The following is a 24,725-nucleotide window of genomic DNA, read 5'->3' on the forward strand; positions in this document are numbered from 1 at the left end:
TACATGCAAGGACTTTCCACCTTTTAAGACACAGTAAAGCTAAACAAAAATGGCCTATTAATTTACCATGAATCCTATTTATTCATCTCATACTGATTATTTTTGCAGGGATTTAGCAATCATTAAATTTTATATGTTTCACCCAAGACATTTATCACATTGTCATTAACACTCTGATGTCATCCAATGTGTTCACCACAGTGGAAAAAAGCTATTTTTAACTACTTGTGGTGTGATCGTACATCCAAACCACCATGGGTGATTACACTTGACCAATAATTCCTTTTGATTGTCCTTTTTATTTTTCTCTGTGTGTTTTATATTTATGGAAACATAAATTTAACATGACTGATGAAAGCAGTGCTGCACCAAATACCTCTGAAATATTTACCTTTATCTTCTATTGTAATGGACAGATGTATAACTCCCTCAAAGTACATCATTATGAAATAAATAAAAAAGATTGGATTGAAAATATTAAGACTGTATTCCTGTGTTGAATTAAAAAGAAACATTAGGATATTGTTTTCCTTTGTGATTTAATAATTCATATGGTTAATGATAAGCATTTCAAACTTAGTGGTACTTAATTTTATACACTGCGTTTGTTCAGTGAGCCTCTAAGTTTAAATAGAAGGTGGCCTATGTGTAAACGTTACAAGGTGTATTAAAAGACCTGGATGTACTTTTGAGGTTTCTGCCAAACACAATTGCTGCAGACCAACAGGGGGCGTGGTTTTACGTGTTCGGTAGGCGGGGATCCCCGAATTGCGTCACTCGGATTGGTTAGTTGACGCTTTCCGCCCCGCCTCCTCCTCTCCACGGGGCGTGAGCCGCGCGCTGATCCCACGTGTGACGCTCGCACTCCCGGTTCGGTAATATTCCTTGAGCTGGGGCTGCAGTGCGCGCGCGCGTGTGTGTGTATGCGTGTGTCCGGAGTTGGTTTGGCTTGGAGCTATGGAAGCGGACGCGAGTCAAGTCACCTCTGGAAGCCCCAATGATTCGCAACACGACCCGGGGTAAGAAAATAGGACGAGTGCGCTCGCGCCCGTGTGTGTGTTTGGAGTTTCATTCTGTTTCAGAGCGAGCGAGTGTCCTTCCTCGTGCAGTTCGGCTGATGTTTGATTGACAGGTCATTTCAAACGGCTCATTTCAGCTCGAGTTGTTCTTAGGTCGTGTTTCAGCATTCACGCGGAAAAATTGCCGTTTTGACATCTGGACTCACTTATACTGTGTTTTTTCCCTACAGTAAAATGTTTATCGGTGGCCTCAGCTGGCAAACCTCACCAGGTAAGGAGAATTTATTACGTTTTTTGAGTTGTTTGCCTCATTTTTATCTACTGCACGCGCGGAGAGTTGTATGGCGTATGTGTTTGGAAATGTATGTCACTCTGTGTACAAGGTTATTGTGATATCCAGGCATCTGACACTGTGAGCGAGCGACGCGTCAAAACTTAAACGCTCTCATAACAATCAACGAAGCTGTTCAAATAGCAGTCGCGCGACCTTCGTTGATTTTAATGATTGCGTTCAAGTTTGTCGCGTCGCTTGCTGAGGAGACGCGATGTAACCCCCTTTTGTCCTTGTGTTTGTGTTCAGACAGCCTTAGAGACTATTTCAGTAAATTCGGGGAGATCAGAGAATGTATGGTGATGCGCGACCCCACCACCAAACGCTCCAGGTAAACACACCTGCTTACTGACTCTGTGTTCAGCTGTAAATACACTCTGTCCTGCTGTTGTGTTGAGGGCAGATCAAGAAGAGCAGGATAGAAAGCTGATCCATAATGGAATTTGACATTTGAGTTAGGACTGTACAGCGAGAGAGAGTCTTCTTTAAACATGCAATATAAACTGAAAAGGTTTGCACATTATAAAAGACTGAGTAGATTTGCAAATATATAAGACAATATAGAGCTGTACTATACATGCATACTTTGTGCTCTATTATATGCACTATACACCGATCAGCCACAACATTTAAACCACCTGCCTAATATTGTGTATGTCCCCCTCGTGCCGCCAAAACAATGCCAACCCGCATCTCAGAATAGCTTTTATAGAAATGTAAAAGTTACAGAAATACTCAAACCAGCCCATGTGGCACCAACAATCATGCCACGGTCCAAATCACTGAGATTACATTTTTTTCCCAATTCTGATGGTTGATGTGAACATTAACGGAAGCTCCTGACCCATATCTGCGTGATTTTATGCACTGCACTGCTGCCACAAGATTGGCTGATTAGATAATCGCATGGATGATTGTTGGTGCCAGATGGGCTGGTTTGAGTATTTCTGTAACTGCTGATCTCCTGGGATTTTCACACACAACAGTCTCAAGAATTTACTCCGAATGGTGCCAAAAACAAAAAACATCCAGTGAGTGGCAGTTCTGTGGACGGAAATGCCTTGTTGACTAGAGAGGCCAACAGAGAATGGCCAGACTGGTTCGAACTGACAAAGTCTACGGTAACTCAGATAACCACTCTGTACAGTTGTGGTGAGAAGAATATCATCTCAGAATGCTATTCTGAGATGTGGGTTGGTGCTGATTTGGCTGCATGACCCACACAGTATTTGGCAGGTGGTTTTAATGTTGTGGCTGATCGGTGTATTTATGTTCTTTATATGTGTGCCATAAACGACTGGGCAGATTAGGAAATTTACAAACTTTATATGCATATGCCCTATGAGCGTTTATGTGTACTTTGTACACACATTATGTATTTGTACTTTATATGTGCACTTGTACTATGTGCACTATTGTGCATTTGATAAGTGCACTATATATAGAAAAGATGGGGGTTTATTAATTCTCTGGAGGAAATTAAGAAATATATATTTATACTTTATGTGTGTACTTTATACCAGGGGTGTATGAATATTTTAAAAAGTGTGTTTCGGGGGTGGGGGTTACGGCTGCCACAATCTTGCACGAGTTCTTAAATACCACTGATTACCTCTCTAAAAGTGTGGGGGTCGAATGTAAACGTTTCTAAAAGAAGATATATTGATCTATACGTGTACTATAAATGACTGAGCGGATTTACAAATATGCATAATGCGCTTTGCATAGTGCCATTGTTTTTTTTGTCTGTTTATGGAGTTATCTCCTGACCTTCAGTGTGTTTTGTGTTTTGTTCCTCAGAGGGTTTGGCTTCATCACGTTTGCAGACGTTTCCAGTGTAGATAAAGTCTTAGCTCAACCACACCACGAATTAGACTCCAAGACGGTATGTGCCACTTTATAGCGTAAATATGTATAGTATAACGATAGCTTGATCTGTTCATGTGTCTAACTGTGTAATATTTCATCGTGCTGGAAATCCACAGCTGCTTATGTAGATATTAAATCCAGTTATTGCAGTGAAACAGATGCCATTCAGATGTATTTCTCTCCCTCAGAGTTTTTCATTTCCTTTCTCATCTCTGTTTATTTCTGTATTCTTTATTGAAAAGTTAATTTTTTTTCATGGATTTGAGTGGACTGTGAGTTTTCCTACTTGCACACGCAGCAAATGAAGTCAGCCGTTAAACTAAACGTTTTGCAGTATGAATTTGGCACCTGTGCAGATGGTGTTTAGACTGACTTTCACTCAAGGACTCTGAGCTGAAATGTGTCCTTTCCTTGTTTATCAGAGAAATCACCCAAGAGAACAGCTATTAACCCAGGTGATCTCATTCTGAATGGACATCTCTGGGTTTCCCCTTCTATTTCTTTTCACTGCCACTTAAGACTAACATGGACACACTTTTCCACCCACATGGATTTTGATGTTTTGTTGTGTATGTCTTCATATAATAAATTTGCACACCTATTGTGCAGTTCTGTTTTTGTTCGTCTGTATTTTAACCAGGGTATGAAATTAGCACCTGCCAAATGCGGGTATCTCATGGGCATTGGCGGGTAATTTTGCTCATCTACCCGCTACTCTGGCAGGGGACCTATAAGATGTCTTGGAGTGACATATGACAAGAAATGCCATTAGACACAAAGATGTACACTTGAAGAAACACACTTGATGATATTTTGAAGAACAGACGAAAGAAACCCCGTTGATACACGAGTCTAATTCGCTGTGTATTCAGAGGGTCGTTGGCAATTTGGCGCTGCGAGCGTGTCTCGCGGAACACGTGAGTTCTCACTATTTCTTCTCAGTCAGTCATCTCGGAACAGTTTGCAAGAATAGTGTCATCTGTGAGCACTGTATGTGATCTCAGACCATCTCAGGATACATATGGATATGACATGCAACAATATTGGGACTACAGGTGAATTGACATATTTGTCATCATAATTCACAGCCTCAGAAATGGTTTTTGAACAAGAAGTTTCTCTTCTGTACTTGTCTACTTTTTAGCCTGTATGTGGCAAAATTTCCATTATGATAATAATAATAGCCTATGGTGTTTAATGTTATATTGTTATATGTTATGTTTTATATTCTAAAATGACATAAAAATTATATATATATATATATATATATATTATATAAGTGGCTGGTAAAATTGGCCATTCACCTGCCACTGTGGCTGGTAGGCAAAATAAATAATAATTTCATACTCTGATTTTAACAAATTAGCCAGATAAAACTTCTATCAAACAGTTTGAAATAATAATTTTTAAAAAACCTGCACGTTCTCACTTCAGATGTCAACAGATTAAAAAAATGTATCTACTTAAAAAAATGACCCCCAGAGTGTTGGAAAATGTGAACATTTATAATGGAAATGTAGTGTTACATTAGTCAGTTTGCTGGCATTCTAAAAAAACACTCTTCTCCGCTGTGCGTTGATTTCTTTAGTTTGTTTACTTTATAGGAAAAAAAAAAACTTAAATGTCACACAAACTGACACATGAACACCTGGAGTGACTACACCACATGCTGCTTTCACTCTCCATGTCTCCTGTGCCACAGAAATGCTTGCATATCTGGCGCTGTCTGTAAATCTAACGGTAATGAATAATTATGACTGGCAGTAAGGTTTTAGGGTTGTGCTGTGTATCACTCGTATTCAGCTGAAATCAGATTTCTTTGAGCTTTTTATCTCGGCAGGGCGTTTTTGTGCAGTGTAGGGGAACAGTAAACATTTTGAGTGATGTCTTCTTGAAGAGGAAAAAAATTGAATGAATAGTGCAGGACCGATAGAGCAACCCTAATAGCCTGTCATAAATGAAATTCACCAAAAGTTACTTAACATATTAAAACAGTCAGGACATTGTTGAAAATAATTAACAGCTAAGTCAAATCTACGAGAGAAAAAAAATGCACTGAAAAGTCGAGCGTATTTCACGACGTGCATTAGCATATGATCTAGTATGGTTAAGAACATTAACCAATAACAGTTACTCTGCTCAGTTATATCTGCTCCAGATATACTCTCCTTCTTTTTTTTTTTTTTTAAGTAATTGTATTATTACTGTATTTAAAATGTAACATTAACATTACAGTAATTTAAGAGCTTCCTTTGTAAAAATATTAAGCCCAACGTAAATGTGTAAAAATGTTGAACAGTTTAATGGAGAAAAATATTAACCGACTAGTAATTCCAGTGTCGACTAGCAGCATCAGTACCGTTTTTGCACCTACCAGGTTCATTTGTTGTCTATGTAGGCAGCTCACTGCCTTTGGCTTTTCCTAAGACAGTTGTAAAAGAGTTCGGCTGAAAGCTGGTCTGGTCTTTGAATCTTTAGCGCTTTTCTACCATCGGGCTGAATGGTTCTTGTAGCGAAACTGGCACGGTTAAGGTTTCTTTTTCCACTGTGATGTTTGAATGTATGTAACAAATACGTCAGATGGCAACAGCCTGAGAGGTACATTGGAGCGAGTGCGCTGTGGAGGATGATCGCATATTTCTGTTTTTAGGACTCCCCTTGTTTTTAATGTGCTAAAGCACAGGAAAGACATGTCCCATGTAGCAAAAAGGAAAGCAAAGAGAAAAAGCTGAGAGGTTTACTATTATTTGCCGAGTGGTAGTGCATGCCACCGGACACTAGTCTGGTAAAAGTTACCAGACTAGCTAAAAAGGACATTTATTGACAAAATATTAAATGAGTAAAATAATGAAATATTATTTTATTTTTAATGAGGTAGCTAGCGTAATCTACCTCCCTGAAAAAAAGGCATGTAGAAAAATAATGTACTAAGCCATCATCATAAATCATGAAGATACACCAAACATACATTCATTTTTTTTTTAATACAAAATGTTTTACTTCACCACAACGACTTTTGCTAGCTACCTAGAAACAAATGAAATACTTAGGCATTGGCAAATTGACAGTCGTGAGTCGCCACGTACTAAAGCCATTCCACCAGCGAGAAATCCGTGCAGAAAACGGTTTGTAATCACGCTGTGCCAAACCGTACTAAACCGGAAATGCTACTGGAACCGTTCCTCACCGTGCTAAGAACTGTTTGGCCTGATTGTGGAAAAGCGGCTTTTTTTTTTCTTCTAAGGAATGGATATAGATCTCACTATATTCTGAACTCAAAAGGCAACTGACACATTAAACTATTAGTGCTGAGCTGGAATAGGCTCAGAAAATACTTCATCTGAAAAAACACACTCAAAAGACTTTATTTACACAACTTGTCTTCTAGTATAAATTCTATGTTGCCCTAATAACAGTTGTCTGAAGTTTGTTTCAGATTGTTATTGCTTGCTGTGAAGTTGGTCATTATACTTTTTCAAATGGCTTTAATTAGGTCATCTAACTGAATGACCTGGACTGAACCGTGCTCTTCCTAGTAAAATAAAAGTCTCTTATACAGCATTAGTAGTCCTAGACAAATGTTAATGTTGACAAATGTTAAGACTGTACCAACAGGTGTAATTAGTGATGACCTACAGTATGAGGTCATGACCCCATAAATGCTTAATTTATTGAAAATTTTATCAGACTACAGCAACATTTGCAAATAGATAAAATCTTTGACAGTTGGCATTTAAAGTTGATTATGGAGAACTTGAAATAATGTATTTTTAAAACTTAATTTTATTCAGATTCTTGTAGTGTCTTCACAGGGCCAGGCCAGCATACACACAGTGTTGTCCATTTGTCCGTTCATTCATTGGAACAGGATGCTCGCAGGCTGTATGGGAAAAAACCTCCTAATTTGTACTGATTGAAATTCAAAGCATAATGTTGTTTCTGCTCACACGGGCTTGTTTCTATGGAGTAATTGAGGTTGAATTGGTTAAGCCTCAGGCTAATTGCTAAAATGAATCGTCACAGAGAGGGTTTCCATACCCAGGTGTTACAAAATCCATCTCTCTAATTGACCTGATTTGAGAAGATAACAATCATGGCCCAGTCAAATGGAATTATGAGGAAAAAGGTTTAGTTCATCAAACAAAAGTGTCTCATCTCTGTGAATAATCGCACTGTACGTTGTCATGTTCACTGATCTTTGTGATCTCCATATGAACATATACTTTTGCCAACACAGAAAACACAGAAAAAGTATGGGTGCTGATAATTTTTGTGTGCTGATGAGGTTGAAGGGAAAATAGAAGTTGACATAAAAGGCTATACAGTATGTCCAGGGTGTTTCCGCTTGTGTGTGTGTGTGTGTGTGTGTGTGTGTGTGTGTGTGTGTGTGTGTTTTGTTCAGAAAGGCTCTGGGTCTTTAATACACACTTACATGCTGCAGAGTCCTCAGGCAAATGTTCAAATCTACGCTGGGTGTTTTGCTACAATCGAAAGATTTTGCCTTGCTGAACATGGACAAGTAATTTACTGCAAGAGCCCAATTTCGATCTGTTTATGATTTTCCTCTTGACTACGTCTGCCTGGATGAGATTGTTTGAAACTCCTCTTTATAAGAGGCTGTATTAAGGCTAAGGCATGACAGTGTGACATTGAAGCATGAAATAGTTTCTCTAATAATTCTTTCTCTGTGTATACCTCAACACAAGTTCAACAGTAAGATGGAACAAAAACTGAAATTTGCAATATGACAAGCTAAAGATGGGAACTATGTGTATCTTATTAACCTCTACAGTTAATATCATTGTCCAGTATGACCCATCCATGCTCATTATTTTTCATTCTAAAGCTTTTTGGTGTTGATTTCTTGAAGTATGAAAGAGTGTATTGATTAATGTGCATTAAAAGAATGTTCTGATTTTGATACAAATTAAGCTCTTTTGACAGCATTTGTGGCATGGCGTCTGCACAGAAATAAGTTCTGACAATCATAAATCATTTAGTTAGTAATGCCCTTTCTGTGGAAGAGAGTTTTTTTAAATGTAAAACCTCTTAAACATGACAAGACTTGAGCATTTTATGTGTTATCTTAAAGGAATATTCTGGGTTCAATACAAGTTAAGCTCAGTCGACAGCATTTGTGGCATAATATTGATTTATTTTTACTTACCCTCCTTTTCTTAAAGAAAAAAAAGAAAAGAAAAAATATGGTTACAGATTGAGGCACTTACAATGGGAGTGAATGGGCTCAATATGTAGTTTTAGTAAAAAGTTTAGCCACATGACATAAACATTGTGCGTGTTGACATGATTTTAGTCTGATAAAGTCACTTACAAACCTTTTCTGTGTAAAGTTATAGCCAGTTTTTGATGTAATGTCAACAAACCCTGAAACGGCTGTAAAAATTATGATATAAACAACTTCACAGCTCAAATAAAACATGATTTTTAACAGAAGAATTAATAAAATGCTTTGGCCCTGTTCACTTCCATTGAAAGTGCTCAACCTCGATTTTTGCCTTTTTTTCTTTTAAAGAAAAGGAGGAACGAGTTGAAATAATTTTTTATGGTAATGAACATTATGCTACAAATGCTGCCGATTGAGCTTAACTTGAATTGAACCCCGAATGTTCTTTTAAGACTATTTAAATAACTATTGATAAAATCGCTTCACTTCTAATCTTTACATTATATCCAAACACTATCATGACCATATAAAGCCATTAAACACTGTACTGTAGCATTTGTGTGATACAAGCAAGGAAAAAGAGACATGCTGTAACTATCCGTAAAGTCCTGTTTACATAGAGAACAATTCACCCACATAAATTACATTGGTAACGCATAACTAAAAGTTGTCATCCCATTTCTAAAAGGACAATTTAAACAACTTTACAGCTGAAATTTCATTTTTGTTTTGTACAAAAAAAAAAAAATGCATAGCACTTTAACAAAAGTACAAGCTTCACATATCTGATTTTTAACCCAATGGAATGCATTGGCCTATAGACTTCTGTTGTAAGTGTTTTACTATAAATGTGATTTTTGCTTGTCTTTACAAACTGATGGACGAGTCATTTATTTTCTGGGGTAATCGATAGAATCTGGAGTACAACTTGTATTAAACTTGGAACATTCCTTGAAAATATGACTCTTCCTCTCTTATTATCCTCTCTCTTTCTCTCTTTTTTCTGCACAGATTGATCCTAAGGTCGCCTTTCCTCGACGCGCTCTACCTAAGGTCAGTTTTGAGAAAATGTAGCTTGATGCCGTCATCACTGTCTTGTTTGCACTGCATAGAAATGTCATTTTAGCACTTGTGGTGCAAACTTGTGCCTTTTAAGGTTTGATCCTGGACAGAAATTATAATTACATAGTGGGATACCTACAGTACTATATGTTTGCAGTCAGTGATGCCTGTGTCCATCACAATTTATTTGCAAGGATTTGTGGATCTTGCTGTGATTAGGTGTCTTTGTGTCCCTATCTTCTGTGCTAAGGCAGTTCTTCCTCTTTTATTCTTTAAATTGGTCTAAAGCTCAGAGCTTTTGCCCAAGTGCCGTCCACTCTGGCAAGTTCTTCTTTTGGTCCCAAAACAAGCTAAGATTGATAATAGATTTTTCCTGGTTTGAGTGACTCGCAGATGGGTTTTTGTTGTTGTTGTTGTTGAATGGCTCAGGCTTCAGACGGAGGATAAACATGTCAAATCCGGGACATGTCTTCAAAGACTATTGGCATACATTTCCCAAATTTCCAGACAGATTTTTTTTCTTTATTTGCCAGTTTTGGTCTCTTAACCTTTTCTCTTAGAACTTCAAAAACAGCTCAGACATTTTCCCCACTGCAGGTCCCTAGATTCCTGCTGAAACAAAGAAAATACATATTTGCTCTTAAGGCAGCGTTGTTATTTTTTGTTTTCTCTGTACCTCCTAAAACAATATGACCCCCCCAGCAGACGACAGTTTATGAGAACTGAATTGTCAATTTCAGGGAGACAAGTACAGGTTTCTCTTTCTTGTACCTTGGCATCATTTCTGTTTTTTATTTTTTTATACCACAGAGATAGATAAAATTAATGTATACTACTGTTGTTTTTATGAGTAAACGGTAGGGCTGAGTATTGATAAAGATGTTGCGATTCATAAGCTCTCGAATCAATTCGATTCCGATTTCGATTCATATGGGTATATTCAGAGACTACTGAGCAGAGACTGGCCACTTCTATTAAAATGAATGGGAGAAATTGGAACACCCAATGATCAACAGATGTAGAAAGGAAGTCCCGCCTTACAGGTAAAAAAGCCGATCACCTTTTAGATACAGATATCGCCTGTGAATCAACACGAGTACGCGCATGTGCATTAGCTATGCAAGCCGGGAATTTTTTTTTTTTTTTTTTTACATTATTTGAGGTAACGAAGCACAATTTATGATCTCAGTGTCGTCAGATTTTATTGCTGATTTGAAATATGTTCTTTGATTATAATCTTGACCAACCGTTTATGAGATTCTGGTGTTTCCCCATTCAAGTAGATAGGAGCTGCATTGTCATGAATGGAAATAGCCTCCTGAGAGTGTTCCAAAGATTTCAGTTATAATGTCCATTTTGCTTACATATGGAAGAAATTATCTTTCAGATAATGTTGTTTATTATACAGGGGACCTTTGGAATAGGTAGCCTACATTACGAAAATATTAATTTTACAAATTATTTTACTTGTTTTTCATCGTTTTATTCATGTTTTTGCTATTTAAAAATGTAAAAATCCATTTATTCCATCAATTAATATGAAATTATATTGCATATATTATATTTTGTTACATATTTATAGTTTATATTATTTGCAAGAATTTACATTGATTTGTAGAACACGTGTGAAAAATCAGTACCGTCTCTTTAATAAAACGGGCAGTTCAGTAGAGAGCGTATGTGAATGAGCGCATATTAATGAGAGAGGAATCGAATGGCTTATTTACCTCATCTGTGCTCTTCATGATTAGAATTAAATGTTTGTTTTGTTGTTTTTGATCAACAGTTGACTGTAAGGAACAGAAAGGATATAAAAAGAGACTCCATGACAAATGGATTGCGGGATCTCGACTTGACACGGAACGAGTTGCTCTCAGTATGCAGTGAAAGGAACTTCTTCTGAACAATATTACTCAATACCAGCCAGTGGCTAATCACAGACATTTTTAGTCGCATAACGTGAAATTTGGTCTCGTATGCGAGTGATTTACTGACATTGTAGAGAGTTGTGCATATAGTAAAAGACTGATCTTGGGATATAAGAATCAATATCAAGATTGTTCGAATGAAGATCGAGATGCATCGGAAAATCAATATTTGTACCCAGTCCTAGTAAACGGAAAGCGAAGCTCATCAGTGCAGGAGCTATATTTATTTTAGTGTGAAGCAGAGAATGTGGATTTGAAAGGATCTTAAGGCAGTATGATTAAGGCAGATCTATTGGCATTGCATAGGATTTTTTTTTGTACATGTAAAATTGATTTTAGACCGTAAGCAGCCAGCTAATCATTCTTGTCACACATCTTGAATACACACTGGCTGAACAGTAGTGCTCATGTTTATTTCTCTGTGTTAGGTCTGTAAGAGTGAGATGGTGAGATGAAATCTATGATTTGTTTACATTGAGAGTTAAGAATGGATGTGGTGACTTTTAACAAGACTTTTGAGCAACTGAATTGGTTCCCTGATGATGTCACCAGTGATGTAATTTACACTACACTCATGAGTTTTACCAGCTACTGTGTCTCCTCTCCTCGTGGAGAGTCTTAGAAATGAGCATCTCATTGGTGGCCAAAGTGACCATTGCTGCTGACATCTCCCAAGATGGTTTCCTATCCAATATTTGTTGCTGCTGTTGTGTTGTGCTGTGATATCACAACAGATCCTGGCATGTCTCGACATGATTTTAATTGCTACTGGGACTGTAGCCTCTTGTGTCATGAAAAGAGCTTTGAAAGCTTGCTATGGAAATGAGAGCTAGTCACAAGTCTCTTCAGAAGAGGTGACCAGCGTGATTAATGTTTTCCTGCATCATTAGCATGTAGTCATTGAGAACGGCCATTCCGTTTTGAGACGTCCCTGAATGCCAGAGCTTATATGAGACAGCCATCCAGTTCAGAGCAGATACGTCCCTAACTATGAGAAAAGTTCCTAGCTTTGTCAATGATGGAGTCCAGTTATTGGTGCACCAATCAGGAAATTTGAGGTCAATATGATCACCGATATTTGAACACTGTGATCGGCCGATACCACTGATATATACACACTACCGGTCAAAAGTTTTGAAACACTTGACTGAAATGTTTCTCATGATCTTAAAAAATCTTTTGATCTGAAGGCGTATGCTTACATTTTTAATTAGTTTTGTAGACAAAAATATAATTGTGCCACCAGATTAATTTATTTCATTATAAAACTAAAATGTAATTTAAAAAAATAAGTTTTTGAAATTGATGACTTGGACCAAATAATAAAGAAAAGCAGCCATTAAGTGCCCAACATAGATGGGAACTCCTTCAATACTGTTTAGAAAGCATCCCAGGGTGATACCTCAAGAAGTTGGTTGAGAAAATGCCAAGAGTACATGTCTGCAAATTCTAGGCAAAGGGTGACTACTTTGAAGATGCTAAAATATAACACAGTTTTGATTTATTTTGAATTTTGTTTAGTCACAACATAATTCCCATACTTCCATTTATGTTATACCATCTATCTGTATATGCAGCTCTGGAAAAAATTAAGAGACTACTACAAAATTATAAATTCTCTGGATTTACTGTTTATAGGTATGTGTTTGAGTAAAATGAAAATTTTCATTTTATTTGTAAGTACTGACATAATTTCTCCCAGATTCCAAATAAAAATATTGTCATTTAGAGCATTTATTTGCAGAAAATTACAACTGGTCAAAATAACAAAAAAGATGCAGTGTTTTCAGACATCGAATAATGCAAAGAAAACAAATTCATATTCATTTATAAACAATACAATACTAATGTTTTAACTTGGGAAGAGTTCAGAAATCAGTAGTTGGTGGAATAACCCTGATTTTCAATCACAGCTTTCATACGTCTTGGCATGCTCTCTACCAGTCTTTCACATTGCTGTTGGATGACTTTATGCCATTCGAGCAGCTCGGCTTTGTTTGATGGCTTGTGGCTATCCATCTTCCTCTTGATTACATTTCAGAGGTTTTCAATGGGGCTCAAGTCTGGAAATTGGGCTGGCCTTGACAGGGTCTTGATCTGGTGCTCCTCCATCCACTCCTTGATTGACCTGGCTGTGTGGCAATGGTGCATTGTCCTGCTGGAAAAACCAATCCTCAGAGTTGGGGAACATTGTCAGAGCAGAAGGAAGCAAGTTTTCTTCCAGGATAAACTTGTACGTGGCTTGATTCATGCATCCTTCACAAAGACGAATCTGCCTGATTCCAGCCTGTGAATGTGAAAGACTGGTAGAGAGAATGCCAAGACACATGAAAGCTGTGATTGAAAATCAGGGTTATCCACCAAATATTGATTTCTGAACTCTTCCTAAGTTAAAACCTTAGTATTGTGTTGTTTAAAAATGAATATGACCTTTGCATTGTTCGAGGTCTCGAAAACACTTCATCTTTTTTATTTTGATCAGTTGTCATTTTCTGCAAATAAATGCTCTAAATGACAATATTTTTATTTAGAATTTGGGAGAAATGTCGTCAGTACTTTATAGAATAAAACAAAAAATTTCATTTTACACATACCTATAAACAGTAAATCCAGAGAATTGATAATTTTGCAGTGGTCTCTTAATTTTTTCCAGAGCTGAATATACAGTGTGTGTGTATATGTATATATATACTGTATATATGTATACATATATATATATATTTCACAATTTCTGCCAGGGTATGCAAACTTCTGAGCACAACTGTGTGTGTATATATCAGTTGTACTCGGAAGTTTGCATACCCTGGCAGAAATTGTGAAATTTTGGCATTGATTTTGAAAGTCTTTTAAGGATAGTGATCATATGAAGCCATTTATTATCACATAGTTGTTTGGCTCCTTTTTAAATCATAATGATAACAGAAATCACCCAAATGGCCCTGATCAAAAGTTTACATACCCTTGAATGTTTGGCCTTGTTACAGACACACAAGGTGACACACACAGGTTTAAATGGCAATTAAAGGCTTATTTCCCATACCTGTGGCTTTCTAAATTGCAATTAGTGTCTGTGTATAAATAGTCAATGAGTTTGTTAGCTCTCACATGGATGCACTGACCAAGCTAGATACTGAGCCATGGGGAGCAGAAAAGAACTGTCAAAAGACCTGCGTAACAAGGTAATGGAACTTTATAAAGATGGAAAAGGATATAAAAGTTATCCAAAGCCTTGAAAATGCCAGTCAGTACTGTTCAATCACTTATTATGAAGTGGAAAATTCTGGGATCTCTTGATACCAAGCCAAGGTCAGGTAGACCAAGAAAGATTTCAGCCACAACTACCAGAAGAATTGTTCGGGATACAAAGGAAAACCTACAGGTAACCTCAGGAGAAATACAGGCTGCTCTGGAAAAAGACGGTGTGGTTGTTTCAAGGAGCACAATACGACGATAATTGAACAAAAATGAGCTGCATGGTCGAGTTGCCAGAAAGAAGCCTTTACTGTGCCAGTGCCACAAAAAAGCCCGGTTACAATATGCCCGACAACACCTTGACATGCCTCACAGCTTCTGGCACACTGTAATTTGGAGTGAGGAGACCAAAATAGAGCTTTATGGTCACAGCCATAAGCGCTATGTTTGGAGAGGGGTCAACAAGGCCTATGGTGAAAAGAATACCATCCCCACTGTGAAGCATGGTGGTGGCTCACTGATGTTTTGGGGGTGTGTGAGCTCTAAAGGCACGGGGAATCTTGTGAAAATTGATGGCAAGATGAATGCAGCATGTTATCAGAAGCTGCGCATGGGACGCTCTTGGACTTCCCAGCATGAAAATGACCCTAAGCACAAGGCCAAGTTGACCCTCCAGTGGTTACAGCAGAAAAAGGTGAAGGTTCTGGAGTGGCCATCACAGTCTCCTGACCTTAATATCATCGAGCCACTCTGGGGAGATCTCAAACGTGCGGTTCATGCAAGACGACCAAAGACTTTGCATGACCTGGAGGCATTTTGCCAAGACGAATGGGCAGCTATACCACCTGCAAGAATTTGGGGCCTCATAGACAACTATTACAAAAGACTGCACGCTGTCATTGATGCAAAAGGGGGCAATACGCATTATTAAGAACTAAGGGAATGCAGACTTTTGAACAGGGGTCATTTCATTTTTTTCTTTGTTGCCATGTTTTGTTTTATGATTGTGCCATTCTGTTATAACCTACAGTTGAATATGAGTCCCATAAGAAATAAATGTGTTTTGCCTGCTCACTCATGTTTTCTTTAAAAAATGGTACATATATTACCAATTCTCCAAGGGTATGCAAACTTTTGAGCACAACTGTGTGTGTGTGTGTGTGTGTGTGTATATATAATATATAACATTGATTATCTCGTTACAGTTGCACCTTTCAAGGGGTGGGGATATATTAGGCAGCAAGTGAACAGTCAGTTCTTGAATTTCATGTGTTGGAAGCAGGAATGATGGCAAGTGTAAGGATCTGAGTGACTTTTACAAGGGCCAAATTGTGATGGCTAAATGACTGGGTCAGAGCATTTCTAAAACGGCAGGTGTTGTGGGGTGTTCCCTGTATGCAGTGGTTAGTACCTACCAAAAGTGTTCCAAGGAAGGACAACCGGTGAACCGGCGACAGGGTCATGGGCGCCCAAGGCTCATTGATGCGCGTGGGGAGCGAAGGCTAGCCCGTCTGGTCCGATCCAACAGAAGAGCTTCTGTAGCACAAATTGCTGAAAAACTTAATGCTGGCCATGATAGAAAGGTGTCAGAACACACAGTGCATTGCAGCCGCAGACCTGTCAGAGTGCCCATGCTGACTCCTGTCCACCGCCGTAAGTGCCTAAAATGGGCACGTGAGCGTCAGAACTGGACCATGGTGCAATGGAAGAAAGTGTCCTGGTCTGATGAATCACGTTTTCTTTTAGATAATGTGGACGGCCGGGTGCATGTGCATCGTTTACCTGGGGAAGAGATGGCAACAGGGTGCACTTTGGGAAGAAGGTAGGCTGGCGGAGGCAGTGTGATGCTCTGGGCAATGTTCTGCTGGGAAACCTTGGGTCCTGGCATTCATGTGGATGTTACTTTGACATGTACCACCTACCTACAGATTGTTGCAGACCATGTACACCCCTTTCTGGTTTGAGCTGACAGAAAGGCTAAGGTAACTCAGATATCCACTCTGTACAATTGTAGTGAGCAGAATAGCATCTCAGAATGCACAACACATTGAACCTTGAGGTTCTTTGAGCCAAGAACAGAAAGCTAAAGCTGCAGTGGGCCTACAATCTGTGTACCTCAGCTGAAATCGAGATTCATCAGACCAGGCTATGTTTTTCCGGTCTTTAACTGTCCAGTTTTGGTGAGTCTGTGCCCACTGCAGCCTCAGCTTTCTGTTCTTGGCTGACAGAAGTGAAACCTGATGTGGTCTTCAGCTTTTGTAGCCCATTCGCCTCAGGGTTCGATGTGTTGTGCATTCTGAGATGCTATTCTGCTCACTATAATTGTACAGAGTGGATATCTGAGTTACCGTAGCCTTTCTGTCAGCTCGAACCAGTCTGGCCATTCTCTGTTGCTCCTGACATTGAAACTCATTTAAAAATCTTTTTGAAAAATTTAAGGAGTGCAGACTCATAAGAGTTGTCATCCGTTCTATAGTCTGACTACACAGCATGGATGCTATTGTGTGCAGTCATAGAGGACAGTGCAAAATAGTGTCATTTGTTTGTTGTCTTTTATTTGCCAGTTCCCAATCTTTCTTTCTCATCACGTGCAGTTAGACAGCAACCTCACAACTGTGCTGTGGCACTGTAGGCTTTATTCAGCAATGGCACAGAATCTTTGATCTGCTTTAGTAAGTAGTACATTCATAGGCATTTATCAGGCACTTTTATCCAAACTGACTTCCAGTATGCTCATAATGGGGAACGTCCCCCTAGAGCAACTTGGGGATGAGTGTCTTGCGAAACACGTATGACTTCCTATCTTTTGTGGAACACACAAGGTCACAATTCATTTTTATTCCATCTGTTTTCCATACAATGACAGTGAGTGGTGTCTGAGGCTATCATTCTGCATCTCCTTGTTTTTACACGGAAGGAAAAAAAAGTCTTACAGATTTGTAACACCATGAGGGTGAGTAAATGATGACCAAATTAAATTTTTTAGATGAACAGTCTCTTTAAGCATGACTACAACAAGGCAAGATTTAACTAAAGACTAAAGGAATGCCACCACTATGCTTTCAGTCATGACACACACAGACACGCACTCTGCCACACAGGCGCACATATGCCTTTCCCAAAGTGAAGGGATGAAGTTTTTGAGCAACTTTCCTGATTTTTGCTGTTTTCCTTTATAAGTCTGCCATCAAAGGCACCAGGAAAGGACTGCTCACCTCTATTTCTCTCATCAACTCTCTCTTTCTGAGTAATCATGTGGTTAGCCCTGTCTCTGAATGGAATGGGATTTAGTTGTACATTTGTGATGTTGCAGTTTCTCAACTCAGCTGAAGCTCTCAATTTTGTTCCCATCTTAAAAGCAGAAAATAACCTAAAGTAGAGCAGTGAGTGTCTGCCATGTGTGGGTTTAAGAAAAAAAATGCACTTTTTAAAATGGCCCTGCAAAGCAGACAGGACACCCATCGACTTTTCGCAGAAAACAAGAAACAATCCAATATATGGCAAAGCCAGCCAGGATCATTGGGAGGGAAAATTCAATCAGTCAGTGCTGAGCTGATGAGATCACAGTATCGGCATACCTCACTCTCAATTCATAGTGAAAAAGTTTGTAATGGACACAGTTTGTAGGGCTGGAAAAAAAAATAGATTCTGTTACAAATCTCGATTCTTGAGCCAAACTGTTTTAAAATAGTCTCCCTGATGAAAAATAGATTTGTTTTAATTTAATAATAAAAATAAATAAATACATGTTCATCTTAATGCAACAATGATTAATAGATAAATTATAGGATGCTAAATTTGTGCAGAGTTCCATGTAACAGTTTTTCTCTGAGAAGTTTTGTCTCTCTAATTCTTTACATTCATTCCTTTAACGCACCGCTGCTACAGCCATCAAAGCGCCGTTTGTTCACTGTCGGATGTGAAAATCCTCTGCTGTGATCAATGGTCCTGTTATTATACATAATCCAAAAGTAAATTTGAGAGGTGTTGTGGAGACTATTTGTCATAAGTTATTCTGTCTGACACTGCTTTAATAAATAGTTGAGGCTCATCAAACTGTTGGATGCCGTAAAATACATGTCGCGCTCCTGCAATATTTACAATCTAACAGCCAGGGTATTTATGCACTGTGGTGGGTGATTTTGCACATTTACCCGCCACTGTCGACATGAAATGCCGCTAGACATCAAAGACGCATGCTTGAGGAATCGCACCTGATTTTATTTTGAAGAAAAGACTAAAGGAATGCCGGCGATGCGCATGTCTGATTGCTTTTGTTTTCAGAAGTTCATTTGCACTTTGGCGCCAATGCGCGCAACGGGATTGTGTCTTGTGGAATACGGGAAAATTGTGAGTTCTCGCTTTTTTTCTCTGTCAGTCATCTGGGAGAAATTTGTAAGAATAGTGTTGTCTATGAGAACGCTGCATAGTATCTCAGACTATCTCAGGATGCATATGCAAATAACATGCAACGACATTGGGACTACAGGTGAATTGTCATGTGTGTCATAATTCAGTAGAGCCCCAGAAATGTTTCATGAACAAGCTTACTCTTTAGCCTCCATTTGTATGTTACAAAATGATCATTATGATAATAGTAATAGCCTATGGTAATACTGTATATTTATGTTATAGAGCCTGACTGATACTGATTTTTAGAGAGGGACAATTCACCGATTACCGATATGGTGGCCGATATATAACAGTTTTGAGCTGAAATGAAAACAGACCTTTTCTATGTGGATTTTTCACCGATTTTTCACCGATATGACTATGCAGAGGTACTCCAGAAGGCTGCTTTCTTAAATATTTTTATCAAAGAATTTTTGACATTATTATTTTACATTGTCAACAAATTTCTAGAAATGAACACTAAGAAAATAAAGAATAAATAAAAATACAATAAATAGCTTAATAAACATCAGTACTGTGTTTAGTATAAGTCAATTGCTGACCGTATAAATAAAGAATAAATAAAAATAAAAAATAGCTAAATAAACATCAGTATTGCTGTTTAGTATCAGTCAAATGCTGACCAATAAAATAAAGAATAAATAAATATAAAATAAATGGCTAAATAAACATCAGTACTGTTTAGTATCAGTCAAATGCTGACCATTTAAATAAAGAATAAATAAAAATAAAATAAATAAACATCAGTACTGTTAAGTATCAGTCAAATGCTGACCATTTAAATAAAAATAAAATAAATAGCTAAATAAACATCAGTACTGTTTAGTATCAGTCAAATGCTGACCATTTAAATAAAGAATAAATAAAAATAAAATAAATAAACATCCGTACTGTTAAGTATCAGTCAAATGCTGACCATTAAAATAAAGAATAAATAAAAATAAAATAAATAGCTAAATAAACATCAGTATTGTTTAGTATCAGTCAAATGCTGTCCATTAAAATAAAGAATAAATAAAAAATAAAATAAATAGCTAAATAATCAGTACTGTTTAGTATCAGTCAAATGCTGACCATTAAAATAAAGAATACATACAAATAAAATAAATAGCTAAATAAACATCAGTACTGTTTAGTATCAGTCAAATGCTGACTATATTAATACTGCCGAGACGAGAGATAAACAGCAGTAGCAGTATTACAACGTATTCTGCTATACAAGTTTAGGGGAAACTTTCAACGGTGGAAAACCAGACTTCTAAATATTACATTTTATAACTGCAATGATTGGAATTGTTCAGTTGAAGGGGGTACCAAACTGAATCCTGAACAAAACAGTTTGGTGAATACATGTTTACTCATTAGCTTCCACTCAGCTGACAACAATGAAAGTAGCTACGTGATTAGCTAGTTAGCTATAAGCTCATTGTCACGGAGAGTAAAAGACGGACATTGTTTATTTTACTTTCCAGCATTGTGTCTCACCAACTAGGTAACAACATAGCATGAAATCAACACTCATCAGACACAATCCACCACTGCACCGTTGTCTGCTGAGCTGCAAAAAGATGCTCTGATGTTTACCTTTCAATCATTACTGACTGCACTGACTATAGCTGGCTAACAGCAAACAGACATGAGTGACATGGTTGTCAGGGACAAGGTTAATGTTATATTAGTTATATTGAAAAGGGAAAATGATGGGGTCATTGTTTATTAAGTTTTCAGTATGTATTTCACAAACTAGTTAACTTACAGAGACACAGCTCAACTCCGCCCTGTCTGCAGAGCCACTGTTCATTTCAGAGTCAGCTCTGTAAACAATGGAGTCGGAGCGCTCTACTGAACAAACTACGCTATGACACCAATCCTAAGCATTGTTTTCTGCATTATATGTTCTGAAAAAAAGTTTTCATATCGGTGCATATCGGTAAAATATACGCCGATACCGATATATCGGTGAAAGGCTAATATCGGCTGACCGATATGTTGGTCGGGCACTAATATGTTATATTTTATATTCTAAAATAAAAAAATGTGTTTGATAAGTTAAAATGATATATTGTATAGCCTATTTTATTTGTTGAATACAAATAGATATAATGCAGCCTTGTACATGGATTCCTAGGCACTAACTAGTCGCCTAGCTCAGACAATGCACTGACTGGTCGATTGGTAATTTTAAAGGGGTCAAGAAATGCTCTTTTTTTTATTTTTTTTTATTTTTTATTTTTTTATATTATCTTCTCTGAGGTCCACTGATAATGTTAGTAAAGTTTTTTTTCTTCACCAAAACAGGCATAATTTTTTAATATATGATAATTTTTTACCCTTTCTCTGACCATCTTTTTGAAAAGCTCGAGTTTTGCCTCAGTTCCTCCTTTAAACTTCAGTGTAAACGCCCTCTGTTATGATTGGCTAACAGCGTGCAGCCCCTCAAATTCAGCCATTTTCAAAAATCAGTCGGAAGAGAATAAACAGGCACTAAAACACTAGAAATGTACATTTCACTGTTTACACAACACACATCTGAGTATATTACACTATTCATCTCAGGCACAACTGTTAACACTCACACCCTGTCTACACCGGACGCTACAATCAGTGATGCTGTCTACCATGGAAGCGTCTGTTGCGGCGCATTACTCCAACAGTAAACAAACAGATGTCCCGTTCCATTTTGCACTGGCGCTACTAATGCCAACAACACACAGACATGTTTCAGAAAGTTTGTGTCTACGCACCCGGTGTAGACAGCCTCAAGCCGTTGCGTCGCGCTGCGTCAACGGATGCACCCGGTGTGCACAGCGCGTCAGCATCATGACATTTGAAATATTAATGAATGGAACTGTTTACTTAAGTCTTTGATCAAGTCCAGTAGTGTTTTTAACTGTCCCATATCCTTCAATGACAATTCCTTGGCATAGACTCGTTTTATGACTGCTTCACAAGACGCACACATCCAGATTATCATCCTGCACTGAGGTGCACATCGCTGGAATCAAAACGGACAAAGACGTCCATCTTGTGCGTTTTGCATACACCAACAATTAAAAATAGCGCTGATAGGTGAAAGAACAGTTTGTTGAAAAGTTTAAGCAACAAAACAACAGGAGTCACAACAGCTGATTAAACACATCTTCTCTTCAGAGTTGAAACTTGACACTGCGTCTTTTCGAAGCATGCCAGAGAGATGACAATAGTCAAAGACATCTGTGTGTAGTACATGTTTGTATGCAAAAATAATTAAAAATAGTCCAGATGAGTCCCCTTTCGTGTTCATGAGTAGTGAGGCCACAGGCCTTTTGTCTTTCTCTCTGTCTCTGTTTACGAGCCAAGTGAGCACCAGTGGGCTGGGCCATGGGTGCGATGATTTTAAAATAGGCATTGATGATGTTGCTGTAGAGGCCGTCTTGAATTAATGAGTACCCCAAGTGACGTAGACTTGTCATGGAAGTAGAGAACGGGGTGTGTTGGCTGCTTGTTTTCAATAAATGGTTTTATTGCGTTGGGGATTAAGTTTTGAGTTTTTGAATTTACAGTATGTTTTTATAGTAGAGTGACCTCTTATATGTCAAAATATCAAGAGAATATTATTCCTCATTACATGACCCCTTTAAATTGGTAGTTTTGCACATCCTACATTTGGCCACATCCCTACCTTTTACCTGCAAATTATAGCCTATATTAAAGAGTGAAAACAAATGTAATTTCAGACACAACTGTTCTTCATTTCTTTCTAAGAAAAAGAAAGGAACAACTTTTTTATTTCAAAACATCAAATCGCAATACTCGCAGAATCGCAATATCACAATACATATCGAATCGGCTAGGAAATATTGTTGTAATATTGAATTGGGAGGTATGTGGTAATTCCCAGCCATATAGTCGAGTGGTGGGGGGTCAGGGTGAAGTGTGTGGTAGTTTCTGATGAAAAATGTGGATTGTGGAAGAGTGACTGTAGTGGTATGACACAAAACACATGTTTTTTCAGTTTTATGTCATAGACCTACAGTCACTCACTTTTCAACAGTAAAATGTTGCCTGTGGAGGTGCAGATTTAAGATATTGTGTTAGACTGTATTTCTAAGTTTAGCAGAATGACCAATGTTGAATTATTTAGCAAACTCTCTTGGGCTACTTCCTGAGAGTCTGCAGTGATTCTCACAGCTGTGCTTTTGTGGATTTTAAATGTGTGCTGTTATTTTCACCTGGTTGACAATAAAACAGGATAAGACTTAGACTAAATGGAAGGAGGGATCCGAGCCATATCTAGGGACCAGAATACCATAGAGACTTGGGGGTTGACTTTTATTGGCTTTAGCTAGTAAGCAACCACCTATAACATCTACATAGTAACACACATGACAGCGTTGCCCAATACATTGAACTGTATGGAGTGAAACATCAGTATCATCATTACCCCTGGTAACAATTTCAACTTTGACCCCATTGCCTCTTACCTTTTGAAGTGCCATCCAGTGATTACCTGGCAGTTTGCATAAATGCCAAGCCTATCTTTGCAATCACAGTTCCAACATTACACCAGTGTGATTTTCCACACGTTTTTGCCTCCGTAATGTTGTTTTTAAGATTACAAAGCAACAAGAAATAATTAAAAACTTTTCTATTTATTAAAAATGTATATTTTATTCATAAATATTTACCTTATTGTTTCCGAGCATCTAGAGACCTCAGTTCTTGAACTAATTTAAATACACAAAGAACATCTGAAGACCAACATAAGCAAGTCCTCTCTTACTTTCTGGAATGAATGTATCAAAGCAACTGCCGATCATGTGAAAGCCCCTTAACAAATACTCAGAATACCTTAACCACTGCATAGCAATGAGAAATAATTAGTAATGATAACCTATAAACCTTTAAAGACAGACTTACTGTGAGCTCCGAGGTTGTTAATAGATGATTTTTGAATCTGTTGAAGCCTTCAATCTGCATTATTTAAACTAAATGTTTTTTTAAAATTGGAATTCCTGGTAAGGAAATACACTACCCACAATCCACCAATCAGAGAATCGCTGCAAACAAACTGCGGCAAAAGAGCCCAGCAGCGACCGCCCACTTCTGTGATGCCCTGCGATTGACGCAACCGAGTCAATCTTCCTACACTTTCAAACTACTTATATATTCATATATATCTGAATATTTTGAGATAAACTTAAAATATATTGTTTTGTACTTATAGTCAGCAACTTTAAATAAATAGTCATTTATTTCAAAATGCTTCTTGGTATTGTAGTTCTCGTGCCATCATAAAAGACATTATGTACACTTGTACATACAGTATGTGTGTTGTACCTTTTGTCTTTCTGACTGATTTTCAAATAAAAAAAAAAATATTTTGTTGTTGCTTAAAATCAAAGTTTGTCATATAATTCACCTTGGAGCTGGTTGGTTTGGTTCATGGCTCCTTAATAAAGGGTTTTATGAAATACCTATTGAAAAAATGAATCAGAATCAAGAAGTCTGAAAAAGTAGGTGGGCACTGTTGCACTCTATAAGTGCAGAAAATGTGAGATTCCATCTGGGCATCGTCATGCAGTTTAATCAACTAACATCAATTTGTGGTGAAAGTTTGTCATCCTATTTTAGCAGTATCATAAGAGGCCTTTTTGAATGGTTTAAATGTACATCCTGGTCTAATAAGACGCTAACGCTCTCAGGGCTAAGAATTTTTTCTACTGGCCCGGTTGGGCCAGTGCTTC

At 37.8% G+C, this 24,725-nt stretch overlaps 1 protein-coding gene across 3 annotated transcripts in view; it reads left to right on the forward strand.

Annotated features, from left to right (window-relative positions):
* The first annotated feature begins 823 nt into the window (after positions 1-823).
* Positions 824-24,725, forward strand: part of LOC127434038 (RNA-binding protein Musashi homolog 2-like) — a 267,544-nt gene continuing 243,642 nt past the window's right edge. For 2 of the 3 annotated variants that reach the window (XM_051686472.1, XM_051686474.1), the window contains exons 1-5: positions 824-1,019; positions 1,250-1,290; positions 1,600-1,681; positions 3,151-3,235; positions 9,416-9,457. In XM_051686472.1, the coding sequence (XP_051542432.1) occupies positions 958-1,019; positions 1,250-1,290; positions 1,600-1,681; positions 3,151-3,235; positions 9,416-9,457 (312 nt within the window). In that variant the 5' untranslated portion in view covers positions 824-957. The remainder of the gene's footprint in view (positions 1,020-1,249; positions 1,291-1,599; positions 1,682-3,150; positions 3,236-9,415; positions 9,458-24,725) is intronic. The other variant, XM_051686473.1, reaches the window with a different exon arrangement.

This window comes from Myxocyprinus asiaticus, chromosome 43, assembly GCF_019703515.2.
Source record: "Myxocyprinus asiaticus isolate MX2 ecotype Aquarium Trade chromosome 43, UBuf_Myxa_2, whole genome shotgun sequence".
NCBI lineage: Eukaryota > Metazoa > Chordata > Actinopteri > Cypriniformes > Catostomidae > Myxocyprinus > Myxocyprinus asiaticus.